The sequence below is a fragment of the Petaurus breviceps genome, unplaced genomic scaffold (assembly GCF_028583685.1).
Source record: "Petaurus breviceps papuanus isolate PSGF00001 unplaced genomic scaffold, PetGlider_PUasm1.0 164, whole genome shotgun sequence".
NCBI classification, from domain to species: Eukaryota; Metazoa; Chordata; class Mammalia; order Diprotodontia; family Petauridae; genus Petaurus; species Petaurus breviceps.
Genome location: NW_027185735.1, coordinates 4396276 through 4414555, shown reverse-complemented (window position 1 = coordinate 4414555; position 18280 = coordinate 4396276). Strand labels below are relative to the sequence as shown.

At 35.1% G+C, this 18280-nt stretch overlaps 1 protein-coding gene and 1 pseudogene across 3 annotated transcripts in view; one reads left to right on the top strand and one right to left on the bottom strand.

The window, feature by feature from the left end:
- The window catches only part of TXNDC16 (thioredoxin domain containing 16), a 168476-nt gene that overhangs the window by 113713 nt on the left and 36483 nt on the right, over positions 1-18280 (bottom strand). Inside the window, exons 2-5 of one of the 3 annotated variants that reach the window (XM_069082230.1) lie at positions 17795-17993; positions 16369-16451; positions 3000-3073; positions 1727-1801 (exon numbers count right to left, since the gene is read on the bottom strand). In XM_069082230.1, coding sequence (XP_068938331.1) covers positions 1727-1801; positions 3000-3073; positions 16369-16451; positions 17795-17966 — 404 coding nt within the window. In that variant the 5' untranslated portion in view covers positions 17967-17993. Of the gene's footprint in view, positions 1-1726; positions 1802-2999; positions 3074-16368; positions 16452-17794; positions 17994-18280 lie in introns of those variants that run through there. The other 2 variants (XM_069082231.1, XM_069082232.1) reach the window with 2 other exon arrangements.
- LOC138156791 (SHC-transforming protein 1 pseudogene) lies at positions 4552-6282 on the top strand (annotated as a pseudogene).

Sequence of the window (18280 nt, the reverse complement as noted above, 5' to 3'; positions counted from 1 at the left end):
AAAAAAAGAAAAGAGAAGGAAAATAGAAGAAAATAAGATGAAGGGAAATACAGAACAGTCTTATCTGTGAATGTGAATAGGATGAAGTCATCCATAAAATGGAAGAGGATATCCAAATGGATTGGAAACCAGAATCCAACAATATATCATTTGCAAGAAACACACTGGATACAGAGACAGTGTTAAATATGGGGTTAGAACAGAATCTATTGTGCTTCAACTGAAATAAAAAAGACAGAGGTAACAAAAGCAAAAATAGACAATCAAAAAAAAATACAGGGAAACTACATTTTGCTGAAAACCACAATCAACAATAAATCAAAATACCAAATATGATATATATATATATATATATATATATTTATATATATATCAAATGACCCAGTCAGTATCTGGATTCACAGAGGACAAGTTAAATGAGTTAAAGGAGAAAATAAAACTATAAATGTGGGGAATATCAATTAACCCTTCTTAGATTGAGATGAATCTATCCAAAAACATTTTTTTAATAAATGAAGAACCTGAATTAAATTTTATAAAAGTTAGACATGATAGACTTCTGGAGAATACTGAATGAGAGTAAAAAGGATTATGCCAATTTGTAAGCTATGAATGGCACTTTTACAAAAACTAATCATATGCTAGTGTATAAAAACTTCACAAGCAAATGCAAAAATATTAAAAGCATCTTTTACTGACCACAATGCAATTAAAAATATATTTAATAAAGAGTAGCTGAAGCAAAGATTAAACTTAATTGGAAATTAAGTAACTATCATAAATAAGTGAGTAAAAGAACAAATTATAAAGTCAATTAAATTATTAAAGATAATGAGGGGAGCTAGGTGACACAGTAAATAGAGCACAGGCCCTGGAGTCAGGAGGACCTAAGTTCAAATTCGGCTTCAGATGCTTAACACAAAAAACTAGCCCTGTGACCTTGGACAAGTCACTTAACCCCAAATGCCCTACCTTCCCCCCTCAAAAAAAAGCCCCTATGTACACCAAAATATTTATAGCAGAAATTTTTGTACTAGCAAAGAAATGGAAACAAAGTAAATGCCCATTGGAGAATGGCTAAAAAAATTATGGTATATTAATATACTGGAATATTACTGAGCTATAAGAAAAGATAAATGTGATGAATAAAGGCATAGAAAGAACTACATGAACTAAAGTAGAGTGAAGTAAGCAGAGACAAGAAAATTGTACACAAGTACTAAAAAATGCAAATGGAAACATACATGCACACACACACAAATTTGGCAAAACTATACAGGTCAAGCATGACTCAAATGAAGAGATATGAGAGAATATCCTCAGTCCTTGCTGGAGGTGAGAGGCCCAACAGATGTTGGACATTGCACATACTTTTGGACTTTTTCAGTGTATTGATCAGTTGTGCTGATTTTTTACCTCTTTCTTTTTATCTGCCTTTTAAAAATACTATTTGTTTTATGGGATATATCTTTTATATGTGGGAGACCTCTGTGAAGAAGGAAAACTATGGTGATGTAAAAAAATGAGACATAATAAAAACCTATTTTAAAAAGACTTAGCTCAATACATTTTTAGTTTAGAAGCGACTTCCCAAAACAAATACAAGCGCTACACATTTTACAATCAATAACTTGCAAATCTCAAAAAAAAAAAACCCCTCAAAATCAAGGTTAAGTGAAATTAAGGCAACTAAGTAACAAACGAATTAATTTTTACTTCTACTTACAAGAGAACATTAGCTATGATGGCATTCACGTCAAACAAAGTATCGGTGGGGAACTCTCTGAGTAATATGTTACCTCTGTCAAAAAAAAATTCTCAGAATTCATGTTGTATTTGGAATTTCTTATTACTTTTGATTCAACTTAGTTATTAATGATAATTTCATACAAATTACAATTTTAAAATCATTTATAAAGGGTAAACTACATCTACACCAAAACAATACTCAATAATACTATTTCAAATTAATCAAGTTTCATTTGTCTTGTTTTATCTAAATTTTCTATCTCCCCTTGCAATATTCTATAAAAAAAAAACAGAAGGCAATATTCATTGGATTAGAAAGGATATTCCATTAACAATAAGAAATGTTCTGTTCTCTGAAAATAATAGATCATATCCTAAAGAATATAATGTTACATTTGAGTCATTAAAATGGTTTGCAACACACTCATTTTTAACTTTTATGAGTAAAATGATTCCTAGTGCTTTATTAATACAGAAACTTAAATAAATCTACTTAATAAGGTCATAGATTTATGACTAGAAGGGACCATAGAGGCCAACTAGTAAGAGGTTTAAGATAGGAAATTATGTCAGAATGTTTATGTTCAGAAGAAAACTTATACCAACATATAATATGAAACATTCATATACTGTTAATGAAATATTAAGTTCAACTGAAAAAAATTAAATGTCTGCTCTCTACAAAACAATTTGCTAAAGAATATATATTTGTATAAAACATGATGGATGGCAATTTTTTAAAAGTCAGACATTGCACACCCATTAAATGAACCAAAAGCTACTATTCATTGAAGATCAGTTCCTAAAAAGAAATGATGCTATACTTTAGATATTAAAAAGTCATGTCATATTCTCTTTTCAACCCCTTCACTTCCCATTCAGTTGCACATGACTTCATCATGCCTCCACATCAAGTACTTTCCCTTCCTTCTCCTATCTGTCCTTGCTTTTCACTTTCCTACTGTGTGTTGTCTTCCCTCATTAGACAGTAAGCTTCTTGAGGACAGGAACAATTTTTCTTTTTCATATTTGTACCCCCAATACTTAATACAGTACTTGGAACATAGTAGGCACTTAAAAATATCTATTGGCTGATTGTCTAACATTTATGAACAGTATTATTCTTTTTGTCTAAAAAACTGTAATATATAATTAAATTATGTATTTTCATCTCAAAACTTAAAAATTACATTTATGTTTTTCTTCTTTTCCTCTAATTTTTACTATCAGTCATATATAAAAGATGTTACCGGAATAAATATGCTTTTGTAAAATCATTTTCCTTTCCACAGTATTTTGATGCTTCTTCTTTAGCACAATTAACCTGAAAAAGTTTGAAATATTTAAATTTTATGACATGTAAAAATACATATAAGCATATTAAAAACAATTATCCACATTGTTGTTTATCTCCAAATTGATCTTATTTTAGGGAGGCAGGATAAAGAGTAGGAAGATATACAAAGACACCTGGGTTCAAATCCTATCTTTGACACTTAATAGTTGTAGGGACATGAGTTAGTCACCTAATCTCTCTGTACCTCCAATTCCTTTTTTTGTAAAATGGGGATAATAATGCACTACTTTCTCAAAGTAGCTATGAAGATCACATAAGGTAACATGTAAAATGCTCAGGAAATCTTTTTTTGTTCGTTTGTTTGTTTTTTTGGAGGGCAATTGGGCTCAAGTAACTTGCCCAAGGTCACACGGCTAGGTTTGTGTGTGTGTGTGTGTGTGTGTGTGTGTGTGTATGTATGTTAAGTGTCTGACGCCGAATCCGAACTCAGGTCCTCCTGACTCCAGAGCCAGTGCTCTAGTAGACTCACTGCGCCATCTAGCCGCCCATGCTTAGGAAATCTTAAACCAATATATCCAGTTATAAAGGACCTTGTGACACACTTAATGACCACCTCTGCTAACATTCTGATGATTTCTTTTACTAGATACACTCTATCTAGGTGTGGACATCCCATAAGCACTGAAAATTCAACATGTCCAAAACAAAACTCATTATCATTCTAATTTCCTTGCCTTTGTCAATAGTACCACCATTCTTTCAGTCATTCAGATTTACAACTAGTAGCCATCTTTAGTCCTTCAAATCTCATATTCAATCAGGTGCCAAGTCCTGTATATTCTACCTTAACAAATTCTCTCACTCACACCACATCCACAATAATCCAGACTTTCTTCACTAGTGCAACAACCTTCTTATTGGCTTTGCCACATCTAACTTTTCTGCTTACCTGTCCCCATATACTTACCTTCTCTACTTAATCTGTCCCCATATAACTATAAATTTTAATACTACAAAACTCTTCTACTCAAGGTGATTCTGCTCTCCAGGACAGAAGTTCTTATGGTCAGTGAATTTAGTTGTTAAACATTTTAATAATTCTATTTCAATATAATCGATCTCATTTGTAATCCTATGTATTTTATTTTATACACGAAAAACATTATTTTAAAGAGTTCATGGACTTTACCAGACTGCCAAAGGTCAATGAAACAAACAAAAAAGGTTTAAAAAAATCTCTGCCCTAGGATAAAATATGAACTCCTATGAGACATTTAAAGCTTTTCACAACTTTTTTTTTTTCCAACCTATCTTTCCGAACTAATTTCACATAACTCCCTTATGTACCAAAGTGGTCTACTTTCTATTCTGTTAAATTTATTCAATATTACATCTGGGGAGGGGGGGGGGGAAGAAAGTTGGAGAGTCTACTTGAAGAAGGTGAGGCCGCCAGACCCGGAGTGAGACCGACCTGCGGCGCGGAGCTGAGACCCCATGCGGTCCTGTACATGGGTTGTGTGGAGGTCCTCCAGTCGATGCGGGCCTTGAATTTCAGTACTCGAACCTAGGTCACCAGAGAAGCAGTCTGGTGTGTGAGGCTGTGCCAGGGGCCAAGGGGGCTGCACGAAGGAGAAAGCCCTGTAGCCGCCCACTCAGCTCCATACTGGGGAGGAGTAATCTAAAGTTTGCTGGCATGCCCATCACCCTGTTTCTACCAGCAGCCTCAACCTCATGGCTGCAGACTGTCAACAGATCATTGCCAATGACCATATGCGGTCAATCTCATTTGCGTCAGGTGGGGATCCGGACACTTCGGAGTATATTGCCTATGTTGCCAAAGACCCTGTCAATCAGAGAGCCTGACACATCCTGGAGTGTCCAGAAGGACTAGCACAGGATGTCATCAGCACCATTGGCCAGGCCTTTGAGCTGCGCTTCAAATAATACCTCAAGGAACCCACCTAAGCTTGTCACCCCCCAAGACAGGATGGCTGGCTTTGATGGCTCAGCTTGGGATGAGGCAGAAGAGGAGCCATCTGACCATCAGTACTACAATGACTTTCCAGGGAAGGAGCCTCCTTTTGGTGGGGTGGTAGACATGAGGCTTCGGGATGGAGGTGCCCCAGGGGGTTCTCGTCCACCCCCACCCAGTACGCAGACCTGCAACCACCTAGGAGCCACTTTGCCTGTTGGACAACTACCTGGTGGTGACCCTGATATATGAAAACGGCTCCCAACTCCTGGACCAGGTAGAGAACTATTTGATGATCCCTCCTATGTCAATGTCCAGAACCTGGAAAAAGTCCGGCAAGGAGGTGGTGGTCCTTCTAACCCTATTGCCAATGGCAGTGTCTCACGTGACCTCTTTGACATGAAACCATTTGAAGATGCTCTTTGTGTCCCCTCACCTGCCCCTACAACACCAATGGCTGGGCAGCTCCGAGGGGAGCCCTGGTTCCAAGGGAAGTTGAGTAGGCGGGAGGCCGAAGGACAGCTGAGGCTCAATGGGGACTTTCTGGTTCGGGAGAGCACGACCACCCCGGGCCAGTATGTCCTCAAGGGTCTGCAGAGTGGCCAGCTGAAACATTTACTGCTTGTTGATCCTGAAGGCATGGTTAGGACAAAGGATCACTGATTCGAGAGTGTCAGTCAGCTGCCACATGGACAATCACCTCCCCATCATCTCTGCAGGCAGTGAGCTATGTCTTCAGCAGCCAGTGGAACAGAAGTTGTAACTGACCTGATCCTGTCCCCAACCCTGTTCCAGCCTCCAGGACACTCCCTTTCACTTTTCTGGTCCCAATTCCAACAGTTTTCTGGGGGGAAATGCTGTGGTTGCAGCACTCTGTTGTATCTGTGAGTGACCTGAATCCTAGGATTCAGGACCTGGAGAAGGGATTAATTTTTCTTCTCCTCCACCAGATCATGAGTGCCCATGCAGCCTCATGGCCCTCAGATGGGCCTGGGCAAGACCCCCTAACAAGAGAAAGGAATCTTGGGGACAACTCCAGTGGAATGGGATTTTTCTTCAAAGGGATAGAATTCTGTCCCTCCTCCAGTGTTTAAACCTTATGCCTTTGACCAAGCACCAAGTCTAAATAAATTTTATGCAAAGTTTTCCTGTGGGCTAGAAATGATGATACTCCATCTGCCCCCCTTCCCCCTCCCCTGTCCCCCAATCCTCCTTTAGCCTGGGACTCCCAGATTGGGCTTGGGAGACTAGGGGCAGATGTGGTTGCTTGCCCTTCTTCAAAGAGGATGTTTAATCCTCAGAGCCTATCCCAGAACCCCACTTCCTGGCCAGGGGGGAGGTGAATGTCCTATCCCTATTCCTCCCCTCTGCCACATACACAGAGTGCCTCCTGGCCAGGACCCCTATTCTAGGGGTCTGTATATACATTTCGTAAACATACACTCCCCCACCCCCAGCGTTGCATGCACATTGTCCTACTTTACAGTCAAAGTGTAGCCCCTTGTAGCCTCTCCAACTCCTGTGGGTTGGACAGTGAATCCCGTGTTTGGTTCTTTTATACAGTCAACTCTCAATTTCTGCATTATTTGAGGGGTAATGGTTATCTATAGCAGTGGATAATCCCCAAATAATTTTTATTTAGTTTGGGAATATTATAGTTTTGGCAGCTGAGTTATTTTCTGATTTTGTCTTGCTTGAGCACAAAAGTTATCTCATCTTTATACATCTAGCACCTTTTTTATTTTTTCAAAGACGTCATCTATTATATCATTTTACCATCATGACTAGCCTGTGAAATAAGTAGCACAGGCATTATTATCTCCATTTTACAGGTGAGAAAACTGATGCATAGAGAAGGTTAGGTGATTGTTGAAGGCCGCATAGCCAGTAAATGGCCAGGACTAAAAGCCAGACCTTATCCTAGCCTAGGAAAAAGGCTGGAATTTAACTTTGCTGCAGATAAGCCTCAGAGGGGATCATTCAAATCAATGTATTTATTGAGTACCTGTTGCTAGACATTGTGAGGAATACAGAAGAGATAGAAGATACTCTTAAGGAGTTGTGGATAATGGAGAGTTGACTGTATCTTTATCTCCTCCTCTTCTATTTCTCTCTCCTACCCTTATTTTGTTTGAATCTATTCACGGGTCTCACTTATACCAAAGGGAAATGTCATTAAAGATCATTATTTCTTAAAAAAATATATATTACATCTCCTGTCTCGAAACCTTGGCACACACAGGCTGTTCCCCATGCTTTCAAGTTTGCCTCTAAGAACTCCTAGCTCATTTCAAAGTTGAGCTCAAGTGCTTTCTATCTGAGGCCTTTTCTAATTTCACCAATTGTTAATGCGCCCCATATTTATTTTGTATGTATTTCATATACATTGTTCTCCCCACCTCTTCTGACTAAAATGTAAATTTCTGGAAAGAAGTGGCCATATCATTTTAGTCTTTGTGTCCCCAATGCCAGTTATTAAAATGAATTGAATATTAAAAATGCCCCTCAAGAAGTGGAAAGAAAAGATACTTGAGATTCTGTTTTCTTAACATTTAGGAATAACAGAATTAAAAGCAATCTTTAGGATTATTTAGCCCAACTCTCTCATTTTACAAATAAGATTCAGGTGATTACCTGGTTTAGCCAAAGTCACACTGCTGCTTCAGTGACAAAGCTGATAATATGTTATTTCTATTATAAATAAATAGATAAGAGTATGGGAAACCTGACTCAAAGTAAGGGATACTACACAATCAAATAAAAGAAAGGATGAAGAAAGCTGTACAGTTTTAATTTTGTTTTTAATTTTTAATTTTCCTTTTATTATAAATTTAGTATTAATTAACAAATACAATCTAATATACACATAAGAAATAAAAAAGGGTTTCAAATAAAAATATAAACTTGCAACACATAGTTTGGTTGTTTTTTAAACTATATACTAAGAGAGGTTTACATAGTTTTTGAACTACTGGTAAACTTCAGTTTAATTGATGCTACTCTAAATGTGAGATTTTTGTCCAATGACTAGGACTACATGGACATATTGCTAGAAGAGCTGAATCATATAAATCTTGATACTGTTACTACATATGAAAATTTTTTTTAAAGGAAATTGTGGCTAAATGGAAGGATAGTTCACAATTATTTCTTGGAAAGGCAAAGGAGTTGGCTGAATGGGTTTCATAATATGCCCGGGGCAATAAGTAACATTATTTCATTGGATATTGATCATGTATTTTTCAATATTAATGATAATTAGCTGCAAAATATCTACCATGAAAATAATTATGGTCTATCCACCAACACTGATTGCAGAGGATGAAGTAGTAGAAATATTCTGTGAAGAATCTGATAAGGCCTTCCAAGTGAAATCAACAAACACTGACACTGGTGGAGATGGGGGGAGGAATGAGGGAGGCTTGAACACTTCAATAAAAAAACAAGAAAAGGTGAATATGAGAAGATATTGCTCAGGAAAAAGAAATGAGAGAAGTCAAAGACCCATGGATTATACAAACGCCTTATGCCTCTATATCATGAACACTTTCTTAGGTGAAAAAATATGTCAAATACCAGCTAACACCAAAGAGAATGAAATAAATTTTATTTTAACAGATAGGAAAATACTTACTATTGACATGAGAATTACTCCTGAGTTAGCCGTGTATAAGTGGTCTATGAAATTGTCAAGAGGTAAGATCAGAATTAGTAAAAAATTTAAAAGAATAATAATAAAAAAGATATGGTATATAAATGAAATGATGATTTTAAAAAATATTTAAATTTTAAAAGTAAGCAAAAAAATAGTAAATGTATAATAGAAAAGACAGTGGCACTATATAATTTGATCAAGATCTTTAAATCAACATATAACTGCTGCAAAAGAGAAAACAGGGGCTACAAAGCACCTTAATAAACATCTACCACACTTGTCAAACAGAGAGAGATGGCTTCCAAAAGTAATAATGAGTTAGAATATATGACAAAAGATGACAAACAAGTATGTGCATTATTATAAGTATCTTCTAATCAAGCAAACCTGAAGAGTGGAAGGTAAAACCAGTTTTAAAGATGGGTTAGCAAGATATCCAACTAGGCAAAGTCATCCAAAGGATGGATGCAAAAATGGAAAATATAGGGAAAAAAATTGTAAAAACTATTTGAATAAATTGTTTTCTCCATCAAAGACGGTAGATACACTACACTTGGTGATTATCAGTCCCGGATGTAGGGTAGAAACTGAACTATGGAGAACAAATATAGGAAAAGCAAAAGGACTGAACCAAATATAGAAAGAGGAGATCTGTGCTAGAGACAAAATAATTGCAAAAATATTGAGGGACTGAAATACAATATAGGTGAAGAAGGAAGAAATACCAAAGCCATGGAAAATATAAGATCTTATTAATAACACAAAAAGGTGACATGAAACATCAACCTACCTATACATCTATTCTCTCAGATAATGAAAATGTTTATGAGATATCTATACAAAAATCAAAAGAATATTTGATGACAGTATGGAGTGGAATAAGAAGGGTTTCACAAGTGCCATTTAAAAAATGGACAATACATTTACCATTTCAAATCTCAAATCTTTAGAGGAATTTATTGAAAGTAGCAAAATAGAGGTGCTATTTTCTAAGCCCATAAGAAACTGACTTTTTTATTAGTGAATTAAGACTATCGTGTAAGATTGCAAGTAAGTTTGGCTTGTATTTTGTTTTGTTTTCATTTTTAGTAGCATAGGGTACCAAACTGCCTGCTTTATTTTATAGCTCATATTCACTTATTTCATTAATATATAATCACTTCAAGCTCAATTCTTCTGCCCATACCAATAAAAGACCCTGAGATTGACTGTACTTTTACTAATGTAATTTTTAAATCTTTTTTTTTCTACCCTTTCCACTGTGGCTGAGATAGAGTACTCTTTAGAAATTAACATCTCTTCTAACTCCTACCTGCTTTGATTAACTTTCTTCTATAGGGCACAATTTAAATGTACATTACTTCTCTTCCATTCCCTATCCCTTCAGTCTTCCAAAGGGTTTGCCTTCAAGTGAAATCACTTTCAAGAGATTCTGTCTTCAAATTACCAACTTTGGGTTTGTTTGGTTTATTTCAGTGACTTGTTACAGTGTGAGCAGCAATGGCTCTGTAATCATAAAAGCTGAGTTCAAATATCAGCACTGTCATTTGTTACCTATGACCTTGGGAAGTCAATCAGCCTCTTTGGGACTCATATTACTTCTATTTAAAATGAGGGTTGGACTAAATGGCCTCTATAGGCCCTTCCAGATCTAGATCCATGATGCTAAGAATACAAGCTAGGCAAAAATTAAATGTTACACTAAACTTTTCAACTCTTTACATCATGTCAGCAGTGTCAAAGATTTTTAATTTGCAAATAATTCTAGATTACCTTGTTGGGATTTCAATTGGTCAATGGCATATCAAAGCCCCTATACAGTTCTGAAATTCTCCATTGGGCACAAAGAGTTCATGGGAACATTTGGGGTAGATTTTCTAAATTTGTGCATCCTGCATTTCCTTTGAGCTGTTTCAAATCTGCTTTGTTCATAGAGCTCATGTGGGCACTCAATGCTGAGCAGTCCTGTCCCAGTGTCTCCCATGTCACACAATCAATTCCAAAGTTCTTAAGAGAAACCTGGAAAATGTCCTTGTATCGCTTCTTCTGAGCACCATGTGAATGCTTGCCTTGTGTGAGTTCTCCATAAAATAGTCTTTTTGTCAAGTGTAAGTTTTGCATTTGAACAACGTGGTCAGCCCATTGGATTTGTGCTCTCTAAAGAAGAGTTTGAGTCTTTGGCAGTTTAGTTCTAGTAAGGACCTCACTGTCTGGTATCTTATCCTGCCAAGTGATCTTCAGAATCTTCCTAAGACAATTCAAATGGAAGAAATTCAGTTTCCTGGCATAGTGCCTGGTATACTATCCAGGTTTCACAGGCATACAACAACGAGGTCAGAATAACAGCTCTGTAGACCTTTATTTTGTATGCCAATTTCGTGATGGCATGCTTGCCTAGGTTCTGGATAATTGATGATGGTCTCATGCTTTCTCAATCTGCAATGGAGTGAAACAAGGCTGTGTGTTTGCTCCCATGCTTTTTAGCATGATGTTTTCAGCTATGCTGTCAAATGCTTTCAATGAGGATGAACATGGCATCAAGGTCAGTTACTACACTGATAATAAATTCTTCAACTTGAAAAGGCTATAAGCCAAGACCAAAGTGGAGTATCAGTGTGTGATTTTCTGTCTGCAGATGATCGTGCACTCAGTGTAGCCTCTGAAGCTGAGATGCAACAAAGTATGCATCAATTCTCTGCTGCTTGGACTAATTTTGGGCTAACAATTAACACCAAGAAAATACAGGTGCTCTATCAGCCACCACCACACCATCCACTTACAGCAAATTGAATTTGGAATGCTGTGGATAAGTTCACTTACCTTGGTAGTGTACTTTCCAGGGATATACACATTGATAATGAGGTTGATGCATGCATTACGAGAGCTAGTTCAGTATTTGAGAGGCTCCAAAGTAAAATATGGGAGAGAAGAGATATTAGACTGACTACAATTAGAATTAGTGCTTCTTCACTCAACAATCACTTATTGTGCTTTTATCATGTGCAATCCAAGCACTAAGGAAACAAAGACAAAAACTGAAACAACCCTTTTTCTCAAAGAATTTACACTATTCAGTGGAGAAGTGAGTTTTTTGATATGTAAACCAATTCTTCTTCAATGCTTGCAAGAATTTATTTTTGACATGAAAGTTCTGGAACTTCACAAATACATTTTTTGTTAAATTAAAGTTAGAGTTTCTCTTTAATGATGTCCTATGATTCTACTGATTTGAGTTCTGTCCTCTGTCTCCAAAATCCCTAGATAATTTCCTAGAATATGGCACTCAAGCTCTTTGTTTCCTTCTATTTTCCTAACAAATCAGTAATTCTCAGTTTGTCTCTATGAGTTGTATCCTTTAACTTTGTTGCTTTGGCTTGTAGAAAGAGGGAAAATTTTTTAAAGGATAGATTCAAGAAGGGATTAGTCATAAGCAAACAAATCCTAAACTCAAAAGACAGAATTATGAAGATAGATTTATAAGGGAAAAAAAAGGGTATGAACCCATGATAAAAAGGAGAAAGGAGCAATAGAGAGGAAATACTACAAGAGAGTAAGATGGAAGAAAACTTAAAATTAAACTTCACAATTATGAAAGTGGATGGAATGAACTTACCCATAATGTGGAAGGGATAAACAGAATGGATTAGAAAGCAAAATCCAACAAAGAAATATGCTTGAAATACAAAGACTTACAAAAAGTTAAAATAAAGGATTGGAGCTATTATGCCTCAGCTTAAATTTTAAAAATCAAGAATAATAATCATGATCTTAGAAAACATAATAGCATAAGTAGACATGATTCAAAGAAATAAACAGAGAAAACACATTTTGCTGAATGATACCATACCCTATTACTTAATTTTGATACATAATCTACATGCACCAAATCACACAGAAATTAAATACTTAAAAGGAAAAGCTAAATGAGCTATCAAAAGAAATGGAAATTAAAACTATGATAGTGAAGGACACTAATATATGTATCTCTTTAAGACCTAGAAAAATCTAATAAAATAAATAGGCCTATGATCAATAATATTACCCAGAAAAAAATTAATATAATCCTGTAGAGGAAAAAAGTAAACTTCAGTGAAAGAGAATTTCTAAGCACTTCTTATAAAAAGACCAGAGTTGAATAAGAACTTTGAAATACAAAAATAGGAGTAAAGAAAATATAAAAAGTTAAATATAAGCATTCAATTAGAAGGGACTTTATAAAGATGAACCATTTACCTCCCTGGGGAAAAGGGATAATAAAAGTGTGCCTTCAATATGTTACTATCATCAGGGTCATAATGGGAGTCAAATAAGATATAAGGTCTTAATGTGGTCTTGTTATGTTCTATTGACATTAAAAGAAGAAAAGAAAAGTAAGGTAAAAGGAGGTAGGAATTTGTCTCACATAATCAGAGTACACAAGTAGAAATCTATACAAAGAAGGAAAGGTTTGGGGAGAGAAAGTCACTCGAACCTCACTTTCATCTGAACTGGTCAAAGGAGGATAAAACATACAAACAGATATACAAAGAGTTTGAATGTATTTCTACACCAACTCACCAGAGAAACAGTAGGGAACCAGGAAAGAGGAAAGAGAAGAATAAAAGAGAAAGTAGATTCAGGGAAGGATTCATTATAAATAAAACCCTAAGCTTGGAAGGGATTGCATGGAGGAAAGGGGGAAAAATGGTTATTAAATACCATTACCAAACTATGTATACCCTTAGAGCAAGCACTAACGCTACTAGTTATAGCACAAAGGAGATGAAAAAATGACTAAAAAGTCCTATATGTACAAAATTATCTATAGCAGTGATTTTAATAGTGGCAAAGAATTGGAAACTAAAGGAAAACCCATTATTGTAGAATGTTTTCCTCCTTGATTCTCCCTATTTGGTTATGAATACACTTTTTTTTTTTTTTGCTTTATGGTGGGCAGTTGGGGTTAAGTGACTTGCCCAAGGTCACATGGCTAGTAAGTGTTAAGTGTCTGAGGCCGAATTTGAACTCAGGTCCTCCTGACTCTAAGGCCGGTGCTCTATTCACTGTACCACCTAGCTGCCCCATGAATACACTTTTTAATAAACAAATGCTATTCCATCACATAATCCCATGATCACAGCTTCATAGATTCAGGAAACTTAGAAGCCATTTAGTTCAATTCCCTCGTTTTACACATAAGGAAATCAAGTGATTTGCTCCAGGCCTTTCCATGATACCTGACTGCCTCTCCCACAGTTACAATTGTTCTCACTTCCTAATTATAATAACATGGACTTCAGGTTACCTTAAAGCCAGAAATTATCTACAAAGTTATACAAGCTTTTTGTTTGAAAGTAAAACACCTTAGAAAAGTACGCTAATAGAGATAAAAAAGGAAGTAGAATTATAGGTTCTGGTGACAGGCCAAAGACTGAGGTAGACGTAGGGTTGGTGACAAAACAATTAAAGATTAGGTGCAAGAATAGCCAAATTGGAGGAGTCTGTATCAGGGACCAAGAAGGTCAGGAGCTCAGTAACTCAAAACAGGGTTGAAAGGTTGGCAGGGTTTAGATTATGGTAATAAAGAATTCCTAGGCTAAAGAGAGAGAGAGTTCATTTGGGTCATTTATATGAAGGTACTGATTCTTCAGAAAGCAAAATTCCAGGCTCCTACTCAGTGCCATTTTTTAAAATGCTGCTACGAGGCTCCTTATGATAATGCCTCAGAAACGCAAGGTCATAAAACTTGGAGCCAGAAGGAACCTTGAGACCACTTAGTCATAGGGTCATAGATTTAGAATTGGAAGGAACCCTAGAGGCAATCTAGTCCAACTCCCTCATTTTATAGATGAAGAGTCCCAGAGAGGTTAAGTTGGTATATGGAGTCAGCACTGAATCCTTTGTCTTTGAATTCAATATCAGAACACTTTTCACTCTTGTAATCTAGCTCCTCCATAGGACATGATTCTGCTCAAACCCAGTGACCTAAAGAGAAACACATTTTCCTATAGCTTTATAATAACTTTTCAGAAGTTAGAGTGATTGGGAAATAAACAAGTATAAACATACCTTTCAGGTCAGATGGATTACTTTAAGGACACCTCGGAAATTAATTTGAGACAATTTAATAGTACAGGATTATTTCTGCAATCAATTTTTTAAAATACCAAAGCATTCTTCATAAAGACCAACAAATACTCCAAATTTAAGCTTCTCAAGTAAAAATAATTGTCCAGATTTGAATGCTAAGGTTTGTGGTAGATGAAACAAACTAAAATATGGACATAAAGACAATGAATTACAGTCCCTGCCTTCACTTAAGATAGTCATATTTCAATGTCTCTCTCCATATCTACATATATATACACACATATATGGACATACATACACATATATAGAAATATACAACATACACATATACACATATATGTGTGCATATAAATATATATGTATATATATGAGAAGTACTGTGGAATAAGAGAGTTGGTCTTGGAGCCAGGAAGACCTGGGTTCAAGTCCCACCTCTTACATACAAAAATAAGTCATTTAACCTCTTGGTGACCTTGGCAACTTTCTAAAATTCTACATTTCAGAGAAGGTGCTAACTTGCACTGGTACAGGATGCTCCTCACCAAGAAGCTCCTTATACCAATGGAATCACAATTTCTGAACCAGTATCTGTTTATCTATATTATATGCAGAAATGCATACACATACATACATATACATATATGTATACAACACGGACATGTACAGTTTCCCAAAGTCTTAGTGAAGTTTTAAGCTATTATAGCTACTTATAGCTATAATAAACTTCTCTAAGAGTTTTGGGACATTCAATATACAATTGTAAATACACACACACACACAGAGGCACACTCAGAAAACTCCTTAAGTTAATCATAGATCACAGGCATTATTTATCCACTTCATGTTTATCACATAGACCAAATTATTTTATATGACTATGAATCTTATTTAGGACATGCTATAGAAAACTTTTTTTTTATTACTTATGCATCCTCTTTCTGTAAAATTTCTAAGAAGAGATCTATACTCAATTTTTTATGTTACATTTGAGTGCAAATTACAAAATGACAAAAAGAATTTCTGCTCTGGAGTCACAAGAGCTGGGTTCAAATTTCATCTCTACTAGTTTTTACCTATATGTTTTACTCTTCTGTAAAACTGAGAGAGATGGTCTCTGAGATCTCTTCCAGCTCTAGATCTATAATCCTCTAATCCTACATATTTTCAAATTTATGACTTTAACCTCTCATTTAACAGAAGATGTGAGAAATATGGAGCAGTAAAATGTTCTAGCAACCTCAATCACATTTGTGTTTTACATAGCTGTTATTTGATAAATACTTGTTCAAAAAATTAAGCACATTACCTTACTTATATAGATGTCCATTATGAAATGTATTAACCAAAACTAATGCAATATGAAACCAAAACTAATTGAAGATGGAAAACAATGAGAGAGCTATTTGAAACAACACAGTTTACATAAGATACAGCTTATGTAAGGGACTTATGATGAACAGATTTGTCTTTGCTTCTGTTTTCTTAAATATGAAGAAAAGCATTTTTCTGTACTCTAGAGAGTATTGTGAAAAACAGTAACAACATCAAATACTTTTAGATTCTCAGTTATAGGACAAGAGAAAAGTATAAAATATAAGTCATCACATAATAAAAATGTTATTTTACCTTTGCAACTGAAATCCCATAGCTATGAAGAGGTCCAGCTGCTTTTTTCAGTTCTTCAAGAAATACAGTAATATCTAGAGAAACTCAAATAGGAACATAAAAATATTTTCTAATATTATTTGTCTCTTAAAAGCGAATTTTAAAAATCCAGGAGAAATTATCCAAATACAGAGCCTTATAGCTAAGTACAAAAATTATACCTGTTGACCCAAAGAATACACAAAGTACTTTGAAATTTTAACATACTATATATACTTTATGTATAATTAAGTTTCACCCATTATTTTTCTTTTCAAAGATCTTTGGCTTAGTATTGTAAAACTCACTACACCCACAATCAATCTTTACCTAACTAAAGATCATCTTTTGTAAGCTGTTGTGGATAAAAAAAATTAACTGTCCTGTGGCCAAACTTCTGGTGATAACCTTATTTAAAACTTATTGATTTAGGCTGATTCTTGAAGGACAAATATAAAGTTTATGACCAGGCTTGTACTCAAGCAGTTCTGGTTTGGTAAAAACATATTCCAAAGCAATGGAACAAATAATGAAGAAGATAAAAAAATAACAATTTGAGGAGCAACAACTATTCTGATTTATATCATTCTTTAACCCTGTGTAGTTAAAAATACTATCCCCATTTTTTTTTTATAGAAGAGGAAACTGAGGGTAGGGGAGATTAAATAAAATACCCAATTATTGATTGTATGGCTAGCTAAGTATCTGAGGCAGGATTCAGACCCAGATCTCCTAACTCCAAGCATTCTAGCAGTGTCTTGTTGGCGCTCATTATTCAAACTAAAGTTTCCCCACAGGCACAATGAGAGTTCAGAATCATATTTCAGTGAAAAAGGAACACATAGCCAAAAATATAAGTCAACTTATCTCTTGACAGAAGTCATCAGCCCTCTAAAAAATTGGTACACCAGACTATTTACATATATTACTTTTAAAATTAATGTTTGCCAATTCTTTTATTACTTTGCAATTATAGGCAGGTGTCAATTTAAACTCTAAACAGAAATAAGAAATTACTTCATCAGTAATATAAAGGATAGTATTCCTTGAAATGATGAAATAATAGTATTAATACCATTAATTCTATTCCACAGAAATAAAGGCATAATTAACAGTGTTGCCAAAATAAAGTATGGTCAAAAAAATTAATGAGAAACTCAACTCTAAACACAGGAACAGGAAAAGAATCTTTTTAAACATGCTAAAAAATAAAAATAAATTATTATATAGATTTTCAGATATCACAGTATAAAATTTTGAAATGTTTTTCATTACATTACAGTAGCATTTATAAGGTTTTCTATTAATTCATGTAGTGATAAGGCTTTCCTACTGAACAACAGCCTGTTTAAACAGCAAAAAAAAAAGTATCATGAAAACATAAATTGTACTATAAACAAATACTAACCATCTTGACTAAAATAAACTAGGGAGGTTTTTCCTGTCTGGAAAATGCTGCAATATTCCTGAAGACTCATTTCCATTAGATTGTCTCTATTTCTTGCATCAGACTTATAAAACACACATATCAGCACAAAAAAGATGCTATATATCCATATGCTTAATCTGGAAGACATCATCAATTGGAGATACAAATGAAGCAGAATCTGAAAGAAAAAAAAAATATGGGATTACCTTTAAACTTGTTTTACCCCATAATAATTTCAATAACTTCTTTCTGTGGTGGTTCTTCCAATTATGAATATGGCCTAACACAACATTTCTTTGCTAATGTCACTGATTTCTGGAGCTTATAACAGATGTCCAGTACACATATCAGAAAAATACTTTTTTGAGATAATCATTAAAATTTGTTAAAAGTATTATTAAAGGAATAATTTCAGTGAGGACCGTTGGCATCACATGATCAAGTTCTTTAAATTAATATACAGGA